This window comes from Dendropsophus ebraccatus, chromosome 7, assembly GCF_027789765.1.
Source record: "Dendropsophus ebraccatus isolate aDenEbr1 chromosome 7, aDenEbr1.pat, whole genome shotgun sequence".
Taxonomy (NCBI): Eukaryota; Metazoa; Chordata; class Amphibia; order Anura; family Hylidae; genus Dendropsophus; species Dendropsophus ebraccatus.
Genome location: NC_091460.1, coordinates 145614640 through 145637455, shown reverse-complemented (window position 1 = coordinate 145637455; position 22816 = coordinate 145614640). Strand labels below are relative to the sequence as shown.

The window sequence follows — 22816 nt, the reverse complement described above, 5'->3', positions numbered from 1 at the left end:
CACTAGGGGACCGTGTTTTAGTTATTCTTTTTTTTTTTTTTTTTTTGAGGGGGGGGGGGGGGGTGTTGCACATTTGTCTCTCCTCTTTGGCAGTTATTTAGTTAATTAATTTATTTTTTTTTGGGGGGGGGGGGCCATTGATGGAAGTCGGCAGGTACCAGGGCTGACTGTAGGAGGAAAATGTCATGTATTCTATGATTTTATTCCATTTGTCTATTAAGTAAAATCAGAAAAACCCTTTAAGAATGTGCAATGATATAAAAATAGACGTATTAATAAAAGCAGAGACTTCTCTGTGACTTGTGAATAGTTTAGGTATGGCTCTCCATACTTTCCTTGTAACAATACGTCTCTTGTCTAGTCTCGTAGCCTTGGGCCGTTGCCAGTAATGAAATATTTTCCTTCTACCAATGGGAATGGTTTTCCTGGCCCTCCCTCGTGTCCCACTGTCACCTCACTTGACTTTTAATTTGTAGTGCGCTGTACACCTCTGGCAAGTCACAGACAGCAATGGAGACTTTGGTATAAAGCCGATGTTACGACAGTCATAAAAGTAAAAAATGACAGTAAACAATAATGAAGCATGTCGAATACAATGTAACACAGATTAATGGCAGTATGCTTAATTAATTGAATTTAAGAACGGATGTGAGCAGATTTGTATCGTGCGTTAGCTGGTCTACTCCTATCTACAGCAGGACGTGTGAGCTCAAAGTCACAGCAGGAATCACTAATATCACTGGCCAGAAGCTCCTAGATGCAACGCCACAGCCACTGTATGCGACATACCCACCACATACAGAATACTACATACAATGACTTAGTGCTGTAAGTAGGTTCTACATATACTATTAGGTTAGTTTTACACGTACCGCATCACAACGTATTTCATGCTGCGGTTTTTACAGCAAAATCATCTGCAGTGCTGGGTACAGTTATGCGCTATGGCTCCGCAGCAGATTTTCATTGTAGCCACTGCTGACAATGGCGATCAGAATAATCCCTGGATCAACGTATCACCGGAAATCTAATGCCCATATGTTACAAGTTATAGGCATTAGATTTCCGGTGATACGTTGATCCAGAGATTATTCTGATCGCCATTGGAGTCAGGAATGAGTTTTCTCCCTGTGATGGGGCAATTGTCATCTGCCTCATAGGGGTTTTTGCCTTAGGATTTCCCTAGGTTGAACCTGATGGACTCTTGTCTTCTTTCAACTTTGTTTACTATGTTACAATGACTTAACTCATCAGCTTCTGGGCTATTACAGGGCTCACCAGCTAATACATTACCTGCTCCCCCCCTGCTTCTCCGGCTCCCAGGTCACTGACATCCCTTTTAGCTAATCCGTGGCTGCGGCCGGACGGCACACGGATTGCCCCAGCGACCCTGGAGCCAGAGAGGCACAACTATACCCAGCATTGCAGCAGATGCGATAAATGTGAGCACTGAAACAAAGATTAAAGAATTGGGACATGGAGAAAGGAGCTGCTGCACATCACACCTATGGCTGACACTAATGCTGCACATCACATCTATGGCTGACACTAATGCTGCACATCACACCTATGGCTGACACTAATGCTGCACATCACACCTATGGTTGACACTAACGCCTCTCGGCTACATTTAAAAACCAACGCGAGGATGTTGGTATATAATTTGATCAAACCATATTGCCTCATGTACCATGTGCCGGTCTCCTGGTTCACATGAGTCCTTACACTAAATCAACACTGTGTCAGTCAGCTACCAATAACCCCGCAAAGCGCGCACAAGCAGGGAAGGGAGGTCATGGAATGTCCCTGCAACCCCAAGGTCACAGGACCATACCCAGCGGGCGCCACCAGCGGAGAAAGTGGACACCAAAAAACACAAGTGTGAACAAGGTCTTACTGCACACCACTGCACCGGAGGTAGAATGGGAGGTACTTACCATGTGTTCACAGGTGTTCACCAGGAGGAGTGCTAGCCACTCAGAAAGGGAGAAAAGTAAAATACGGACATGGACTTTTCTCCCCTTTCTCCTGTTCTTCCCATTCTACCTGCAGGAGCAATGGTGAGTAGTAAGACCTTGTTCACACTTGTGTTGCTTGGCGGCCACTTTCTCTGCCGCTGGCGAGCGCTGGGTTTGTGGGGCGTCTGGGGTTTGGTCCTGTGACGTTGGGGTTGCAGGGCCATTCCATGGCCTCCCTTACCTGCATGTGCGCGCTTTGTGGGTTTGGCGGTCGCTTGACACGGTGGTGAGTTAGTGTAGGGACTTATGTGAACCAGGAGACCTGCACGCGGTACATAAGGCAATATGGTTTGCTCAAATTATATACCAACATCCTGGCGTTGGTTTTTAAATGTAGCCGAGAGGCATTAGTGTCAGCCATAGGTGTGAGGTGCAGCCCCTCCTTTCTCTCCATGTCCGCAAGATTAAAGAATTGGTTACACACTGGTGGAATAGGAACCTTGACAACTTTTTCTGTCTTGTCCGCTCCAAGGATGGAAGCTTGTGCTGGAAAAGGGTGATGTACGGCAGGGCTAGATCGTGTATGCATCTATTCCTATATGCTGCAGATTTTCTGCACACATGGGGGGGGGGATCTTAGAATCGACCCTGGTAATTAACATATATGAGAAAAAAGGCTTATATCCTGGCACCAGAGGGACTGTGCTGCAGCCGCTGATGTAACAGGATGTAACAGGGAACAGCGTCAACGGGAGCAAGGAAGATAAAGGGAATGTGTCACCTAAATGTTCTTTCACTGATTAGCGTCTAATACTGAAGATTGTTCTTTTATTCTAATCTGTAATTTGTTTTATTTCCCTTTTTATACATTGTTATGGGGGCGGCCATATTGCCTGGGTTCTAGTTGAAAGCATTGAGTGACATGCTTTACAGAAAGCCTCATGGACATAGACTCTGTCCCCTTGAGATGAATGTGAGACACTACTGAGCGCGCTCTGTGACCTGTGAAGAGGTCATTCCACAGGGAGCTGCTATTGTCTCCTCTATCTACTGGGGTCACATGATGCTGCAATGCTGTACAGATCACTTTACTGCAGCCTCCTCTTATCACCACAGACACAACAGGAAGTCTTATTTTTAGCCCCAGTGGTGAGAATGAGAACTGTAATAATCAGGATTATTATATAATATAGATAGAAAGAAAATTAGAATATAACTTAGTGTTTAAATAATATTTTTAAGTTAAACACTTAAACAAGTCACTTTCTGATGACACTGTCCCTTTAAGTAGACACTCAGCAAAGTAAATTTAAAATAATAATATTAACAATAATCTGAACATCTATTGAAAATCTCAAAAGGCCAGACAGATAATTACAACGTTATGTAACGTTATAATGTGTAATAATTAAGGGGAAAAAAGTAAAAACACCAGAGTTGTTCTTTAAAATCATAAAATGTTATTAAACAGCCCAAGGCAAAAACCATTGGATGACTGATGTATTTGCTGCATTTATTTTCACTATATATAGAGACTGTATATGACCTGCACTATACTTTCCTTTTACCTGCTGTGGACAGATCTGAATGAATTTAAGATTAGGTCATGGTTTTTGATCCGCTAAAAAAAAAAATAAACTGCTGCAAAAACACTACATGTGAACAAGCCCAAATGATCAGCATTTGAGTCCTACTGCCTGGAGAAGATGGATGCAGCCCGATGGATTGTCTATGGCTGTGTCCATGTTTTCCTGGCAGTCCTTAGAGCTGCATCAAAGTTCTCCAGGTATTGAGATTCAAAGGCCGAGCGTTTTGGTTTGTGTGAACCGTAACTTTTAGAGATGAGCGAACCTGGAGCATGCTCGAGTCAATCCGAACCCGAACTTTCGGCATGTGATTAGCGGTGGCTGCTGAAGTTGGATAAAGTCCTAAGGTTATGTGGAAATCATGGATATAGTCATTGGCTGTATCCATGTTTTCCAGACAACCTCAGAGCTTTATCCAAGTTCAGCAGCTCCAGCTAATCAAATACCGAATGTTCGGTTTCGGATCGACTCGAACCTGAACCTGGTTCGCTCATCTCTAGTAACTTTCAGCAAGTTTGCTCCTCTCTACATAAAAACAGCCTAATGATATAGGTAAGGCCAGGTTCACACGCTTTTAGACAGCGGCCGAGTCACAGAACAACCGCCATCAGTGAAGTACACCCCGGTAGGTACTGCAGCCCGGTCCCGGCAGGGTGAGCGCTCGTGCATCTTCTCCTAAGCATCTGCACCTTCTGCCAAGCATCTGAGCCCAAGCATCTGAGCCGCTGTCGCCCGATCCCGTGCACAATGAAGCAAGCTGCTTGGCAGAAGGTGCAGATGCTTAGGAGAAGATGCACGAGCGCTCACCCCACCGGGACCGGGCCACGGGTGAGCGCTTGTGCACAGGACGGAGCAGCCGGCTTACATCAGTGGGGCAGATTTGGAGCAGGTGCATGAGCGCTCACCCCGCCGGGACTGGGCGGAGGGTGAGCACTCCTGCACGGGAACGGGTAGGGGGGAGACGGGCGGCTAGTTGGGGTGAGTGTCAGTTAAGGAGCGCTCACCCCACTTCAGCAAGTGTAATAGGACCGGGCAGGGGGGTGGGACAGAGGGAGGGGGGACCAGCACAGGGAGGGAGAATAGACATCTATTCCCTTTCTATACTTCTACATGCGCCCCCTGCTGGAAGCTACACTTGAGACGTGACGTCACTTTTTTTTTTGAGGAAGTAAAGCCTGTCTGATCTACTGAATTGAGGGTAATAGCACTATATGTGCATTTCTCATAATTAGTGTATATTAGAGATTTGTATAACTTTATGTAATAACATATTTACAAATACATTTTGCCCGGAGTACCCCTTTAACCATTGCAAAGCGATTAATTCAATGAATAGACGCGCACAACCTGGCCAGAGGTTACACAGGGTGTATACACTCCGGCCAAGATTCCATAGAGTTCAATACGATTGGCCACTGCCATGAAATAATGGTCGTTGTTTAATAAAAACGTACATTTTGTGAACGTGGCCTAAAAGTGTAAATGCATTTAAAGCCCCTTTACCTTTTCATGGTTTTCAATAAGGATTTCAACAACGATGTTCTGAAACTTCAGGTCCATGATGGCGGCTACCGTTTCTTCCTGCGGCCTCATCAGCGTTGGACCGAACACCACTCCCAGGTTAGCTACAGTCATCAAATTCTTCTTGGCATTAGCTGAAACACTGGAGGATGTCCAAAAATATTACAAGACACATAAGTTTTGGCCCTAGATTTTAACACAAACTAGATATCACAGTCCATAAATGGTCCCTGTCGTTTCGAACAACTTCCCTCTAATTGATAGCCAATAGGATTCCGAAAATATCTATAAATACCTTCATTTACCCAAAAATTTCTCACCCCAGAAAATTAGATTGAAAGTCTGGGCCACTTGATGTCTCCAAACCCTGCAACCTGTAATCGTTCCCTGGTTGTTAGGGTAAATCTGTCTCTAGTAACAGCTAGAGCAAGACAAAACACAGGACATGGGGGCAGGCTTAGCATGTCCTATGTAAAGAAGAGAGCCTGAGGGCCTGGGCTGTGTAACCACTGAGCCAGTCTTTCTGATGAAGTCAATACCCACTGTGCCTCTCCCTTTTCCCTTTGGCTTCTCAGCTGGGGTGGGCAGTGACTTGTGGTTTGCCTATGTTGGAGTAAGCAGCACAGCAGCAGAGCTCCCGGGCCCTCAACGCATTTTACCCACCCCCACCACTGCATACGGGTACGTAGCGTACAAGAAAGACCTCTGCTTCTTCCGAACTTGAAGCTCAGGGGAACCAGCACTTTTTTGCTGCCTCCCAGCGTGGCAAAGACGCCAGCATGAGATACAAGATGGCGCCACGCATGGACCATGTCTTCTCATGCTACTGGCAGACAGAGGTCAGTCTTGCTGGCTCAGAGCAGAGATGCCAATAGTAGGGACGACTTTCCTGATTCAGATGATGAAGACAGGAGCCTGAGAGATCTAGGGAGTTATATCAAACCGCGGTCTATTCATTCCTATGGAGACGACGCAAAGAGTTGAGTTCCGGTGTACTCGGCTCTTTCAGACTATCCATAATAGGTTGATTTTCTTGGAATAGCCCTTTAATTCTCTATAAACAGGAGAAAGACTAATATAAATGATAGACCACACAATGCTTACTTTGCCAGGTGCTGAATGAGGAGCTGTAACATTTCTTGATTTTTCTCTGGAAGTTTGTAAACTAAGAAATGAATAGCGTTCACTCGAGACTCCGGGCTTCCACTTTCTATAAAGGGGAGAAAGATCAAAGGGACATTTTTATAAACTGGGATAAGTCCAATCACTTGGCAACTATGTATCCAGGTCCCAGGCCGGATAACAACTCGGAGGTCCACAAATACACATGTGCACATTAAGATTTTTTATTTCTTTTCTTAATGGATTTGTGGAAGTCTTTAGATTGGAAAAAGTGGGTAAATGATTATAGCTACAGCATGCTGTGCTTGCACTCAAAGAAGGAATAAGTGGTGTAAAAAAAAAAAAAAAAAGCAGTGTTATATTTCCTTACTGACTCCTAGCTATCATATGGAAGCACCATTTCTTCTGAAGGGAGAAAAAAAATTACATTCTTCCAGTACTTATCAGCTGCTGTATGTCCTGCAGGAAGTGGTGTATTCTCTCCAGTCTGACACAGCACTCTCTACTGCCACCTCTGTCTATGTCAGGAACTGTCCAAAGCTGCAGCAAATCCCCATAGAAAACATATCCTGCTCTCCAGACTGCAAAGAATACACCACTTCCTGCATTTTATTAAAGTATTGTATTGCCCCCCAAAAGTTACACAAATCACCAATATACACTTATTATGGGAAATGCTTGTAAAGTGCATTTTCCCTGCACTTACTACTGCATCAAGGTTTCACTTCCTGGATAACATGGTGATGTCACTTCCTGGATAACATGGTGATGTCACTTCCTGGATAACATGGTGACGTCACTTCCTGGATAACACGGGGATGCCACTTCCTGGATAACATGGGGACGCCACTTCCTGGATAACGTGGGGACGCCACTTCCGGGATAACATGGTGATGTCATGACCCAACTCCTAGAGCTGTGCGGGCTGTGGCTGCTGGAGAGGATGATGGCAGAGGGATGCTCAGTGTCCCTCCAGTGCCCTGCGTCCCTCAGTATACCCCTGCCATCATCCTCTCCAGCAGCCACAACCCGCACAGCTCTAGGAGTTGGGTCATGACATCACCATGTCATCCAGGAAGTGACATCACCATGTCATCCAGGAAGTGACATCACCATGTCATCCAGGAAGTGACATCACCATGTCATCCAGGAAGTGACCTCACCGTGTCATCCAGGAAGTGACGCCTTGATACTGTACTAAGTGCAGAGAAAAAAAGCACTTTATAAGCATTTCCCGTAATAAGTGTATATTGGGGATTTGTATAAACTTTTGGGGGGCAATACAATACTTTAATAACAATTTTCACTGGACTTCTCCTTTAAGATTTTTTTTTAATAGAAGTAAAATACAAATCTTTGGGACCAGTTGATTTGTGAGAATTTTATTTTTTTTGCTGAACTATCCACAGGCTCCCTCATCAATGACAAGTTATGGCATAAACCACTACGTTTTGGGCACAGAAAACGCACCGATTTCCACATCTCTATAAGTGCGGTCAGCATAGTTCTACTGACAGACTCCTTTAAACTGCACTCCTCCTCCCTTCTGCCTGGATACATCTGATGAATATGCGTGCGTTGTGTATTACATACAGAATATCAGCCACACCACAGACACAGAGGCCTGCACCTGGAATACGGCCACCAACTGGATATTGTTGCTAAACATGAAGCAGAGAGCGATAGTTCTAGGTAAATGCGGATAACCCGCACCGCACAGCATGCACGCCACATAAACCTAATGCAGCTGGATTGTGGAAAGCTGCAACATAAGAAAAGCAGGAAGATAAAGCAAAGGCCGGTCCATAGAACTCATTATTCTGTTCACGTCACCTCTGTCTTATTCTGCTGAAATCTATCCAGGTCAATAAGCAACATAATAGGATTATTAAAATGCCTAAAGGTGCTAAGAAAATATGTAAACCGCTATAAAATAATATCATGCAGACAACTCGGAAGCGTCTGCAAATCTCACGGTAACTTATTTTACAAGATATGGGACCAGAAATGTATTAAAAAAAGTTTTTGTATTCTCATTTTGAAGTTGTAAATGGTTGAAAAAGGGGGGGTAGTTATTTCGAATCAACCGGTGCCAGAAAGTGCCAAAGATTTGCAATATATTTCTATTAAAAAAAAAAATCTCCAGTACCTATCAGCAGTTGTATGTCCTGCAGGAAGTGGTGTATTCTTTCCAGTCTGACACAGTGCTCTCTGCTGCCACCTCTGTCCATGTCAGGGACTGTCCAGAGCAGGAGAGGTTTTCTATGGGGATTTGCTGCTGCTCTGGACATTTCCTGACATGGACAGAGGTGGCAGCAGAGAGCACTGTGTCAGACTGGAGAGAATACACCACTTCCTGCAGGACATACAGCAGCTGACAAGTACTGCAAGACTGGAGATTTCTTCATTATTTTCATGATGTCAAAAGTCACCTGCTTTCTCCTCAGGACAAATTTGCATGTCCGACATTCTTCATTGCTTATACCCTGAACCCTAGTTGGAACAATGCAAAACAATCATCCCGCATTGGCCGTGGGTCGGCTGTTTCTTATTAATAACAAGCCACAAACCATCAAACTTTGTATAAAACAACAAGGGCCTCAGATAAACACGTGCATCTAACACAACACATCCTGAGCTACATGAAGGGGTAACTACGTACTATATGTAAATCCAATCCATTGAGATACACAAACATTGCTCACCATTGTTCTATCTAAGTTGTAGTTTTCTTTCAAAATGAGAATTTAGACATTTATAGCCGTCTCATGTGTAAATATAAGTTAAGGGCAAAACAAAAAAAAAAGGCCCCAACATAATAAATGCAACAGGGAAGACAACAGGGCAAGTTTAAAGAGACTCTGTCAGTAGGATTATGGCGTCCTATCTCAGGGTAACATAAACTAGTGACAGAGAAGCTGAACAGGATGATGTATCACTTACATTGTTCTGTGCAGCTGATCCAGAGATCTCCTCCTAAATAACATGGACAATAAGTAGTCCTCTCCATTATGTGCATGAGCCCAGTAGTCCTGGATATTCATGAGAAGCAAAAAAACTCCGCCAACCAGCAGCTGATTGGCAGTTATCTATCTATGCTGTGTATAGGCAGTTAGCTGTCAATCAGCAGCTGGGGGAGGGGTGTGGCAAGAATCTTATTCTCCTGCATATTAGGAGAACGGCTGAACAGAATAAGTAATGTAATGTAGTGTAAGTAATACACCGATCTGTTCAGCATTTCTGTCACTAGTTTATGCTGCCCTCATTTAAGGCCACATATACCTAGTGACAGATTTCCTTTAAAGGGATTTTCCCATGATGAAGCCTGTTACTCATCTATAATTAATTACAATTTATTAGTAAATAATGTTGTTTTACTATTATTCTGGGGTTGTCTTCATTAGCCCAAGTTTCTGGTATTGTCTGGTATTCATTCTGAAATGGCCTTTCTGTTCCTATGTACAGTCTAGTTAGGAACTCGGCCCACCACATATCTCCCTCCCATTACACTTTCTTACTATAACCCCACCTACTATGTGGGAGGAGGATAGCGTGTCACTCCCTAGTCCTGGACCAGTGCAGCTGTCGTGTTGCTGCCCCAGGTCCTCCCTTGATCTCCTTTATCTCACGGTTCCTGTAACCGCCCACTTAGTCCACTGAGGTACTTACTGTGGTATAGTGATGTCACAGGATCTGGGAGATCGAAAGGAGATAGAGAGGAGACCAACAGGGACTGGAAGTGGCATTGTGACAGCTGCGCTGGACTGGGACGGGTGAGTGAGATACTCCTTTATTGTGATTACAGTGCCCCCTGCTGAGAGTAATTATTATTGTGAGATAAGTGCTTAGCCAAGCTTTTCTTACAGCTCGTTCTAGCGATCAGTAAGGGTCTGAGCACCCGGACATCACCCAATCAAAACTGTTGACACTTCTCACACTGACACCTTGAACTTGTATGTAAAAATATACACTTTTTGACATTTTTTGACCATCCACTATATAATCTATCAATATACAGACCGTAACCTGTTTGACACGGACTTTATCTGCTTGCTCGTATGGTTCAGTGATAAGAAACAAACAAAGAATAAAGAAAGGGAATATTTACTGGCAGGATTGATGAACTGTTCATGTAGCTCATATGTCATCAGTGGTTCTGGCAGGCTCCTGAAATACAAGGACAGCTCAAAGTTAAAACAAACCCTGTCTTGCTGCTCTAATATATATACTGATTATGTAAAAAGAAGCATCAGCGTAGCACAATTAGTACATTTAGGACTGCAAGGGCTCTCTTACCTTAAGGGTGTGTTCACACCTACAGGATCCGCAGCAGATTTGATGGTGCAGATTTGATGCAGTTATTCAGTTATTTAAATGAAATCTGCTGCGGATCCACAGCAGAAAAGTGTGAATGTACCCTAAAGGGGCACTCTGGCAATTTTTTTCTCTTTAAAATCAACTGGTTTCAGAAAGTTATATAGATTCGTAATTTACTTCTGGTAAAAAATCTCCAGTCTTCCAGTACTTATCAGCTGCTGTATGTCCTGCAGGAAGTGGTGTATTCTCTCCAATCTGACACAGTGCTCTCTGCTGCCACCTCTGTCCATGTCAGGAACTGTCAAGAGCAGCAGCAAATCCCCATAGAAAACCTCTCCTGCTCCGGACAGTTCCTGACATGGACAGAGGTGGCAGCAGAGAGCACTGTGTCACAGTGATTGACAGTTGATTTGAAAGTACCCCTTTAAAAGTTGGGAAGCTCAAAAAAAATCACATTATTAGGAAAGTTTTTGAAAGAGGCAGAAAGTCAACCTTATAATACCCCTATAGTCCATATTTACCCCGGCGCCTGTGTGTGCGTGCGCGCGTTTACGAAGGTGACTACAAAGTTAGGCAGCATTTTAAGCTCTAATGTCGCTCTTACTGTTCTTATACCGACGATAACACTCTAGGGGCTGTGTGGGGTATAAAGAGAGATCTGTGGTCTCTGATATCACAATGAATGGGCTCTATAGAAAGCTCAAACTCTTTGGCGCTGCTGAGATTACAAATCTGATACAACGTTCTAAGCAAATTGTTACTAATGTGAATAGACTTTTTATTTTTACTTAAAGAAAAACTCTGGCACATATTTTTGGACATATAAAGCTTTTTTTTCTTTGAATTACAGCAGTATCCCCCAAGTCTAATACTCAATTTCCAACAAAAGGTCGTGATTTTAGGATATCCCATACAAAGAACACCTGTGATAATACCCGATGAGTATAATGATATCACCTGTGATAATACCTGATGAGCATAATTATATCACCTGTGATACTACCTGATGGGTATAATATCACCTGTGATAATAACTGATGAGTATAATATCACCTGTGATAATAACTGATGAGTATAATATCACCTGTAATAATAACTGATGCACTGAGTATAATTCTATCACCAGTGATAATACCTGATGCGATAATACCTGATGAGTATAATTCTATCACCTGGGATAATATGTGATGAGTAAAATGATATCACCCGTGATAATACCTGATGAGTATAATATCACCTGTGATAATAACTGATGAGTATAATGATATCACCTGTGATAATACCTGATGAGTATAATGATATCACCTGTGATAATACCTGATGAGTATAATATCACCTGTGATAATAACTGATGAGTATAATTCTATCACCAGTGATACTACCTGATGCACCTGATGTGATAATACCTGATGAGTATAATGATATCACCTGTGATAATATCTGATGAGCATAATTATATCACCTGTGATACTACCTGATGAGTATAATTATATCACCTGTGATTATACCTGATGGGTATAATGATATAACCTGTGATTATACCTGATGCACTGGGTATAATTATATCACCTGTGATAATATCTGATGAGCATAATTATATCGCCTGTGATACTACCTGATGAGTATAATTATATAACCTGTGATTATACCTGATGCACTGAGTATAATTATATCACCTGTGATTATACCTGATGCACTGAGTATAATTATATCACCTGTGATAATATCTGATGAACCAAGTATAATAATATCACCGGATCCTCTCTCCTTCCGTACCGAGGTTAAATATCAGTGTTGATAAATTCCCCCCAAAATGCAGACTGAAGCCTAAGCCTTTACTGGTGTGCTGCACTGTACTGGCTGAAATTAAAGAACATACACAAAATGCAGCAATGCTACTTAGAATTGCATTATTGATGTATTTATTATACATATAAAATGTCTGGTTCTTCGTGCGCACGGACAGATGAGCTCATACAATCTGATCAAAATGCATGCAAAGAATCTCACATTTATATGTATAATAAATACAGCGGTAACACAATTCAAAATAATCCATATATCCAATGTTTGTGTATATACTAGCGTCTGCCGAGCGGTGCTGTAAATTTTTTTGTATGTTTATTCTCAATACTGTAATATATCACTGTATTATCCCTAGAAGCTGGTCTAGGATTCCCTGCATAGAACACTGCAGTTATTGAAAAGCAGCAAACCCCGTGCATATGCTCAAGTTCAAAAACATTTAAAAAAAAAAAAAAAAAACACGGTGGGAAACATGATGGACATAAATTTACTTTTTACATAATATACAGCCACCGAACCTCTCTAGAAGAGAAGATGTTAAGTTCAGAAATTCAGGAGGAGGAGGTTAGACGGACATCCCTTATCCCTTAACCCTAGAATGCATAGCGTGGGCCTTTAAGGCCGGGGTGCTTCCTTTTTTGCTATTTTCTACAATATTACTTTAGTTAGAATTTTGAAGCTGTAGATGTAGTTGTTAGTAAATTCCAATGGTTTATATAATTTTATGCAATAAGGATTTTGGTAAAACAACGCTTTTTTGGAGGTACCCCATATATACATAACGCCAGCCTTTTAGGCCCATATTATATTTATCATATATTCATCAGGTTATGTCACAAATTACTGTGTTATTGTAACCAGGGTTATTGGGGAGGGGGGTGGATCATGTGATGATGTCATGATCATGTGATCTGGTGAGAAACAATTACATCATTGCAGGTATTTTTACACGCAGTAATATGAACATACAAAGAAGAAACAGCAACCAGCTCTACTATATATATTAAATAGTCCCAAAGAATCACCGGTGTAGGATATTGCATATGTATAAGGTGGTGCTCATTCCTCATAAGGGTTCCAAAATGCAATAAATCTAGAAAAAATAGAAAAATGTAGAGGGCACTCACCATTAAAATTAGTAATAAAGATACTTTATTACTAAGTAAAGAAATTTTAATGGTGAGTGCCCTCTACATTTGTTATTTTTCCTAGGATTTATTGCATTTCTACACGCAGTAATGACATCAGGAGGACGGCATAGACTGTGTGCAGATTGCTGAAGGACCTGTGATGATGTCGGGAGGAAGGAGTCAGCCTCTCAGACTCTTTCTTTCTAGAAGAATCTGGCAAAGTGTATGGCTATGTTCACATATAGCATTTCTGTCAGAACTCCATTCATTCTCTATGAGAGGCACTGGAGATAGTGAGCTCTGAGAAGTGCAACAGGTGTAAAAAGTTAATTGATGAGGACATTAATAAACAGATTTATATAGACTGAATTCTGACAATCCCCACATTTACTCCAATAGGGAATCTGCCCCAAACTTCACTCACCTTAAATACAGCTTTAAAGCGCTGGTGATGGTCTTGACTTCCCATTCTCCCGCGGCGCTCAGGTCAATATCCCCTCCAGTCTTCACATCTCCAGGAAAAAAACAGACAGATGGATTATTTATCTTCTGATCACTACTGAGGAAAGGATAGAAATATTCTACAACTTCTCAATGACTCAAAGGTTTCCCTTTCACTCTGAATTAATTATATATTTTTAGTTATTTCTGAAATATTTATTAAGGAAAATTTTTGATAATTCAATACAACTAGACCTAACAGGAGTTGCCCCGCGTTTCCAAACTGATGGCCTATCTAGCGGAAAGTCCATGTTTCTTATGTTTCCATAGATTGGTGGGGGTCCAGCTCCCAGTTATTCTTATGTTTCCATAGATTGGTGGGGGTCCAGCTCCCAGTTATTCTTATGTTTCCATAGATTGGTGGGGGTCCAGCTCCCAGTTATTCTTATGTTTCCATAGATTGGTGGGGGTCCAGCTCCCAGTTATTCTTATGTTTCCATAGATTGGTGGGGGTCCAGCTCCCAGTTATTCTTATGTTTCCATAGATTGGTGGGGGCCCCCCTCACAGTTATTCTTATGTTTCCATAGATTGGTGGGGGTCCCCCTCACAGTTATTCTTATGTTTCCATAGATTGGTGGGGGTCCCCCTCCCAGTTATTCTTATGTTTCCATAGATTGGTGGGGGTCCCCCTCACAGTTATTCTTATGTTTCCATAGATTGGTGGGGGTCCCCCTCACAGTTATTCTTATGTTTCCATAGATTGGTGGGGGTCCCCCTCACAGTTATTCTTATGTTTCCATAGATTGGTGGGGGTCCAGCTCCCAGTTATTCTTATGTTTCCATAGATTGGTGGGGGCCCCCCTCACAGTTATTCTTATGTTTCCATAGATTGGTGGGGGTCCCCCTCACAGTTATTCTTATGTTTCCATAGATTGGTGGGGGTCCCCCTCCCAGTTATTCTTATGTTTCCATAGATTGGTGGGGGTCCCCCTCACAGTTATTCTTATGTTTCCATAGATTGGTGGGGGTCCCCCTCACAGTTATTCTTATGTTTCCATAGATTGGTGGGGGTCCCCCTCACAGTTATTCTTATGTTTCCATAGATTGGTGGGGATCCCCCTCACAGTTATTCTTATGTTTCCATAGATTGGTGGGGGTCCCCCTCACAGTTATTCTTATGTTTCCATAGATTGGTGGGGGTCCCCCTCCCAGTTATTCTTATGTTTCCATAGATTGGTGGGGGTCCCCCTCACAGTTATTCTTATGTTTCCATAGATTGGTGGGGGTCCAGTTCCCAATTTTACCACCAAAAAGCTGTGGTGCAAGTGCTGCCGCCTCTTTGACACTTGCCCGTGCTTAGAGAAGTCGTAGCTGTGGTGTGAGATAATGCAGCTTGTTTCATTCATTAAAAAAAAAAAAAAAGTGTAAGTAGCAGCCCATGTAACTATTCAAGAGGCCGGAGTGCTCCCACAAGAGCCTTAAGGGCCTCTTACACCTTAGATGACTGAGTTCGGCCTTCATAAAGTATATGGGGCTGTCCTGGGCAACAACTGAGAGATGATGTAGGTGGTGATGAGGTTCGGCTGTGATGGTATAACATGGCCAACCCCTTTGTTTAGTGAGAGATAAGCCGCAGCTAGAGTGCTGCTCTTGCTGTGGCTTACTACTCCCTTCCCTATAGCGAATACAGGTAAGCTTGGCCGTGCTTAACATTTCTGTGTATAGTGAGGACAGGTGTCAGGCAACCGTTCAGCTATCAGTTCTTGCAGGTGTATGGGGGTCTTTGGTCCCTTTAAACACTTGGTAGGGGAGCAGTGCCAAGTCTAGGCCCTGAGGATAGATCAGTAATTGTCAGAGGCTAAGTCATAAAACTGTATTAGAAGATAGCCTGATATGTAGAAGCATCTAACATGCTATACCGGCAGCATACTATGAGCTCAGGGGATGATCAATAAGAAGAATCTTAGTTCCGTACTAAGACTTTGAAAAAATTTGTGAAATTAAAGGCAACCGGTCGTTACTTTCATGCTGCCTAAACTCTCAAGTGTCTCTTTTTTTTTTTTTTTTTTTGCAGAAATCAATAGTCCAGGCAATTTTAAGAAACTTTGTAATTGGGTTTATTAGGCAAATCTGCCATTATCTGCATTCAAAAAGCCTTTCCCCAGCCCCCCCCCCCTCCCTCCTCTCTCACATTCAATGCTCATTATCAGGAAAAATCGACTCTTTTACATCAGTCGGGCCCTGTGTAACCTATGGAGAGGGGAGGGGGGAGGAGGGAGATTAGTCACCATCAGAGAGCAGAGAACAAAGGATTACACAGCAAGGAGCTGTACGAAAGCCGGTATTCAGAGGTCAGTGCTGATATCAGAGGAGATAGCCCGGTGATGTAGATGTAAATTAACTCTTTGCTGTCCTTTTTTGGTGCCTTGTCTCCCTCCACCCCTTCCCTCTCCATAAGAGAACCATGAAGACAGGGGGGAGAGCTTCAACCTTTTTCATGATAAAAATGTAAAGTGTAAAAGGTGCAGATATTCCTAGGAGGAGGAGGACCTATAAGTGGGTTTCAAGGTGCATTAAAAAGCTTTATTATAAAAGTAAAGGTAATTTGTAAACCGATAACTATGGTCTATATATATACAGTAGTGTGTAATTCACGGGTGACGCACATTCCCTTATTGTGGAGATGCGGCTCAGTAATATCCATACAGTCACTATATAACGTTGGTCACACCTCTGTACTGTTAGTTTAATAACCAGTATCCAGGTTTATCGGTGTAACACACTGTGACTGCATCCAAATACTCTGCTGCGGAGTCTGTACAGAAGATACGAGCACCCATAGGCCCGGATTTATCAGCCTGGTGTAATGTGCCCACAGCGACCAATCCCAGCTCAGCTTTCACTTTACCACACCTTGTTAGGATATGAGAGCTGAGCTGTGATTGGCTGTTATGGGCGCAGTACACCAGGCTTTGTGTCACACATAGATCTGGGCCCCAGTCTCTGCAGTAATAATCATCTGCATTTCCCATGAGACTCTGCTACAGAAACCAGTTGGAGGACCATTGCCAGTTTACTGTTTCCCCACTGTCGTTTAGGGTCTACTCACTTTTTTGTAACTTTTTGTAACTGTGACCGATCAGCAGAGAATAGTCCGCACAGCTGTGTGCTCCTCTCCTTGCTCTGAGTACGTCCCATCTGGACAGCCCCATAAGCTTAAAGCGTCAATTTTTTTTCCCCAGAAATCAATAGTGCAGGCGATTTTAAGAAACTTTGTAATTGGGTTTATTAGCCGAAAAATGCATTTTTATTATTAAAAAGCAGTTTGAAGATCTCACCCCTGTCTTCATGATTTTCTATGGAGAGGGGAGGGGTGGAGGGAGATGAGGCATCGTAATAGGACAACAAAGAGTTAATTGACAGCTACATCACTCTGAAGTCAGCACTGACCTCTGAATACTGGCATTCACAAAGCTCCTACTGTGTAATCCTTTGTTCTCTGCTGGCGACTAATCTCCCTCCTCCCCTCTCCGTAGGTTACACAGGGCTTGACTGATGTAAAAGAGTCGAGATTTCCTGATAATGAGCAGTGGATGAGAGAGAGGAGGGGGGGGGGACCTGGGGAAAGTCTTCTTGAATGCAGATAATGGCAGATTTGCCTAATTAACCCAATTACAAAGTTTCTTAAAAGCGTCTGGACTATTGATTTCTGCAAAAAAAATAATAAAAAAAAAAAAAAAAAATGAAAAGACAGTGACACTTTAAATTATGTCGCCATTCAAGTCATAATACACAGAGCTGGGGAGGGAACGCATTGCGGGTCTTCTCCTGGCTCATTATCCTGATCAGTTGTGGCCTGAACACTTAGGGCTGTTTTAGACGGCCCAATATTTAAGAGCAAGCGAGCTGTGGGAGGGGCTGCCCAGAGGAGAGAGCATCGGTTGCACAGGGTGACAGCCAGCAGACTGTCACTATCGTTATCGGGATTTTAGCTCATGCTTTAAATCCACAATCAGCCGACATTGTACATATCAGCTAATTGATGATTTCAAATATGACTATTACATGAAACGGTTATCGTCTGATATGACCGGTAAGCGGCCAAATACGGCCGGTAATCGATTGGTGTAATAGTAACCTGAGACTCCAAAGGATCTAAACTTCTAACATATCCCGGTGACATGTCAAAAGTTTTTTTTTTTTTTTTTTTTTTTGACAGGTACGCTTTATTAAAAGATTGTAGTATAGCGTAGTATTACAAATATCCGATGATATATATATATATATATCATTAGATTTTTCCTCCATATAGTTAATCTTCTACATAACGTAAAAAGTCAGAAATAAGAGAAAACGCCATCATATGTGTAAGGAGTGCAAGGAACGTAACTAGGACTCAAGCATAATAAGCCGTAAATCTAGAATAACGTGGAGCCAAGTCTAGAATGATATAGAGATCAGATCGGTCTAGAACTTATTTTATTCAACTGAAGCAAAGAAATAAAAGGGCAGAAAGTGGTAATATTAGTCAAAGTCACGCTGATGGCTATTAATAATATCCAAGGTCTAATGTTGATGTTTAATCATTACGAGTCAAGTGAGTGTTTATAACAATTACAGGCGGCCTCTTAGATGCGGCAGTGAATTGATTGCCGCCTGTGATATACAAACTATTTGTCATTCTCATAATGTCCAGGGTAATGAAATGAATTCGCTCTCTGGTTTCCTCCAGTCTCCCGTGCCAAAGAACACTGTGTTATCGGCACAGATGGAGCACGCATGGACCTGGAGCACAGCCGGCTTGTAACAAGCTTCCCAGAATACCAATGAATCCCTCAAAGTCAGACCTGTGCTGGCGGAACATAGCTTAGGACGTACCGAGATAGAGAGCGGCACAGCACAACTGGCGTAACACTGTCTTTAGATAACCCTCAATGGTAAAGGAACACTAAGGGTGGGGTCACACCTAACGTATCCGCTGTGGATCTCTTCACTGTCACTTTCAATGTGAATAAATAGTATGTAAAAGGCAGCCGGATTAACCCCCTGCGACCTGGTACATACATTACCGGTCTGCACTCCGGGTTCCTTCAGGGACTCCCAGCATCTGGACATCCTGCTCAGCCAGTGTGCTGCCCCCCCTCCCCTCACAGTCACTGATTGGCTGAGCGGGACGTCCAGACGCCAGGCACCCCAGAAGCAAGCCGGAGCGCGGATCTGTAATGTATGCACCGGCCAGCGGGTGTTTAGGGCGCTGCCTTTTACATACTCGCAGCAGGATGACGATTCTGCTGTGAGTATTTAAAGGAATTGTCAAGCCCAAATCTTTTTCCTTCAAATCAACTGGTGTCATTAAGTTATATGGATTTGTAATTTACTTCTATTAAAAAAATCTCAAGTCTTCCCATACTTATTAGCTGCTGTATGTCATGCAGGAAATGTTGTTTTATTTTCAGTCTGACACAGTGCTCTCTGCTGCCACCTCTGGCTGAGACAGGAACTCTATCTCGATTTTCTATGAATCCCTATAGAAAACCTTTCCTGCTCTGGACAGTTCCTGTCTCGGCCAGAGATGTCAGCAGAGAGCACTGTGTCAGACTGAAAATAAAACAACATTTCCTCCAGGACATACAGCAGATAATAAGTATGGGAAAACTTGAGATTTTTTTAATAAAGGTAAATTACAAATCTATATAACTTTCTGACACCAGTTGATTTGGAGGAAATAGATTTTCGCTGGACATCCACTTTAATCTCACTGAAAGTGACAGTGAAGAGATCTACAGCGGATACATTATGTACGAACCCAACCTAAAGGCGAAACATGCACAAAAAGTGTCCCTGCTCTTTCATCCTCAAAGGGGTACTCATATGTCAACTAATATAGTTAAACCTATAGTTTAAGGGGTTATACAGGCTTAGAAAAACATGGCTGCTTTCTTTCAGAAACAGCACCTCTCCTGTTCTCAGTTCATATGTAGGTTTTGCAGCTCAGTTCTATTGAAGAGAATAGAGCTTAACTGGAATTGCTGTTATTAAAATTGGCTATTTTACTGAAGAGCAACAAACTGCTGACACTGCGATAACTTTTAGGAGAAGGAGACACATACAAGTATCAGTCTGCGCTTCCAGAAGGCAAAAAAAAATGCTTGTATTCTCTGGAGGCTTTTCCAAGCAACTGAAATGCTGCAAGCTGGAACTGATGGACAGCCAGCTGGAAGCCACATCCCAAACCAGGTGGGGTATGGGAGGGGTGTGAGGAGGCGGTACTGCCCTCAGCACTTTGGGGGCTTGGGAAGGCCTCTGACTCTGGAGCATAAAATTGCACTGGAGAATACATTTGTTTCACGTTCTGGAAGAACAGATGGATATATGAAAAGTATCATGTGTCTCCATGTCCTAACAGCTTTCTACAAGTGTCAACAGTTTGGAACCTGAATTGTAATATGGCTGATAGATAACTGTCAGAGCAAGGAGACACATGGTACCTATCATATATCACTCTGTGCTTCCACAACGTAGAAAAATACTCTTATTCTGTGGTGCAAAGAATGAAAGGTCTCATCCGAGGCCTCTGAAGTGCTGGGGATTGGAGGATTGGAACGTCACATCCCATCCCTGTCTCTGCTTCATCAAGTCCGGGCTCAACCTCCAAATCTCATTACTGTGTTGTTCATTTTAATTGTGCACAGGAACAAGGTTTTGACAGAGTTCGGCTTCCAGGAGAGGGTGGGGGATCGGTGAGAAGTTACAGCCCTTCGGAAGCACAGACAGATATATGAAAGGCACCAAGTGTCTGCTTGACCTAAAAGCTGAACTCTAGCTGATATCTATTGCTTAACTCAGCTTCATTATATCTGTACCTTCCTCTGTAAGGGTTTGTGGGGTGTATCCGACTAGTAAAACATTCAAAAATTTCATAAAGTGTAATAACTGCAGGCAGGCGGGTGAGAAAACAACAAACAAGTGCCGCTCCTGGGTCCTGTCTACATCAGCTCCTCTAGCTGTAACATGATGACCCCCGCGGAGTGACAGCCGATGGCGATAAACGGGACCCTGGAGCCACCAATGAAGGCACGGGGGAGGGGTGAGATCACTTGTTTGTCTTTTTCTCACCCACATCCGCTTGCCTGCCGTTTTTAAAAATTTGTGGAGCTTCCTCTTTAAAGGGGTAGTGTTGTAAAGAAGCCAGGTCTATACGATACTTCCCATGTACAAGCATTTCTTATAACGTATCATTTGAAAGCTATAGACTCACTACCCCCATGTGCCTGCGCTGTTTGGATACCCTGTTGCCATTGGTTACAGCTCATCTTTGGCCATCCACTCATGCTCAATTCAATTGCAGTCACATGATCTGTCCCATTAGTACTTGCAGCTGGGTTTAAAGGGGTACTCCAGCGAAAAGCTTTTTCCCAGTAATTAAAACACATTACAAAGTTATATTACTGTAATATGCTGCCATCACCTATCTTCCCCCCTTCCATATCTTTTCCTCCTCAACCCCCCACCAGGAAGTGAAGTAAACTCATTCTTACCCAATGACTGTTGACCCCAGGCTGCTTTGTGGCAGCCATTTTGTGACAATGACATCATCAAGAGAGAGGCGGGTCTAAGCCCTGTTAAGCCAGCCTCCCTTTGTCAGATGACTCAGGTTGCTCAGCTCTGATTGGCTGAACAAGATGTAAGCCATCTAACAGTTTTACAGAGTCAGACATCACAGGAGACAAAGTGCATCATGGGAAAGCCCAAACCAGGAAGTAAAGAAAAGTGAAGACACCAACTGGAGCTTTAGGGACCGGCAAACAGCGGGAAATTCAAACGGAGATAGACTCAGGACGGATGGTAAATGTAAAAATTTTGTTTATGATCGATTGATTTTTTTTTATTTTTTTATCAGCGCCAGAGAACCCCTTTAACGTCACATGCAGCAAGGGGGATTGTGGGAAAAAGTCTGCACTGACACTGATTCTTTAAAGATGGCTCCATAGAGTACATAATGTACAGCACTTGTTATCACTAGTCTTCACACGGACTGGGAGTGTCGGTCAGGCAGCTGCACTACTGCATTCTGGGAGCACCATTCTCTTGATCTGTGTATGAACAGTCACCCTTATCACCCTTTACGCATAAATATTGTCAGTGGGGGATTCCTAATCTGTTTCCGACCCCTGATGTACATTTACGCCATAGGTTTGCAGAAGTAGTATAAGCAGGTTCAGAGGCTATTAGCAGCCAACACTCCAGATCAGCGGCCCTGACGATCACAACCAGTCTACTGACTAAGGGTCCATTTACACAGAAAGATAATCTGACAAAGATTTGAAGCCAAAGCCAGAAACAGAAATCAGGTCATACAGGAAAGCCTGAGATTTCACCTCTTTTCAAATCCATTCATGGCTTTGGCTTCAAATCCTTGGCAGATAATCTGTCAGATTTTCTTTCTGTGTAAATGGGCCCTAACTTCTACTAATATGCGCTTCACTCTGACACATTCAACTACTAAACAATAAAAAAAAGTTTAAAATGGTGGCATACCCATTAACAAACTCAGTAGTCTCTGGACCTTTGAACTCACCCCCACAACCCTGTACAATCCTTGGTCATTGATACCTACAAAAAAACAAAGCAAACTGTGTTATACAACAAAAATTATGCCAGGAAAAAATATTTCCTTAATCTTTTACCTAGTGGGTCTAATGCAGGTGGGAGAAGAGAGGCCCTAGGGGTTGGTAAGCATACCCGTCACAGGGCAGCTTTTGAAAGTTCTGCTTCCGGTTGGGTTGCCATGGAAATGTCACAGGTGTCAGTAAATTGCCCGCACAAGCCCTATTTTAACTTAATAGGGCTCATGCACTGAACTCATCAACACCTAGGATGTTTTCACAGCAATGTAAAGGGGTACTCTGGAGAAAAACTTATACACTTATACAG

General features: G+C 42.9%; 1 protein-coding gene across 1 annotated transcript in view; it reads right to left on the bottom strand.

The window, feature by feature from the left end:
* The window catches only part of ARHGAP10 (Rho GTPase activating protein 10), a 160839-nt gene that overhangs the window by 60273 nt on the left and 77750 nt on the right, over positions 1 to 22816 (bottom strand). The window contains exons 14-18 of the mRNA XM_069978665.1: positions 22421 to 22495; positions 13865 to 13952; positions 10296 to 10354; positions 6170 to 6275; positions 5048 to 5207 (exon numbers count right to left, since the gene is read on the bottom strand). Of these exons, the coding sequence (XP_069834766.1) occupies positions 5048 to 5207; positions 6170 to 6275; positions 10296 to 10354; positions 13865 to 13952; positions 22421 to 22495 (488 nt within the window). The remainder of the gene's footprint in view (positions 1 to 5047; positions 5208 to 6169; positions 6276 to 10295; positions 10355 to 13864; positions 13953 to 22420; positions 22496 to 22816) is intronic.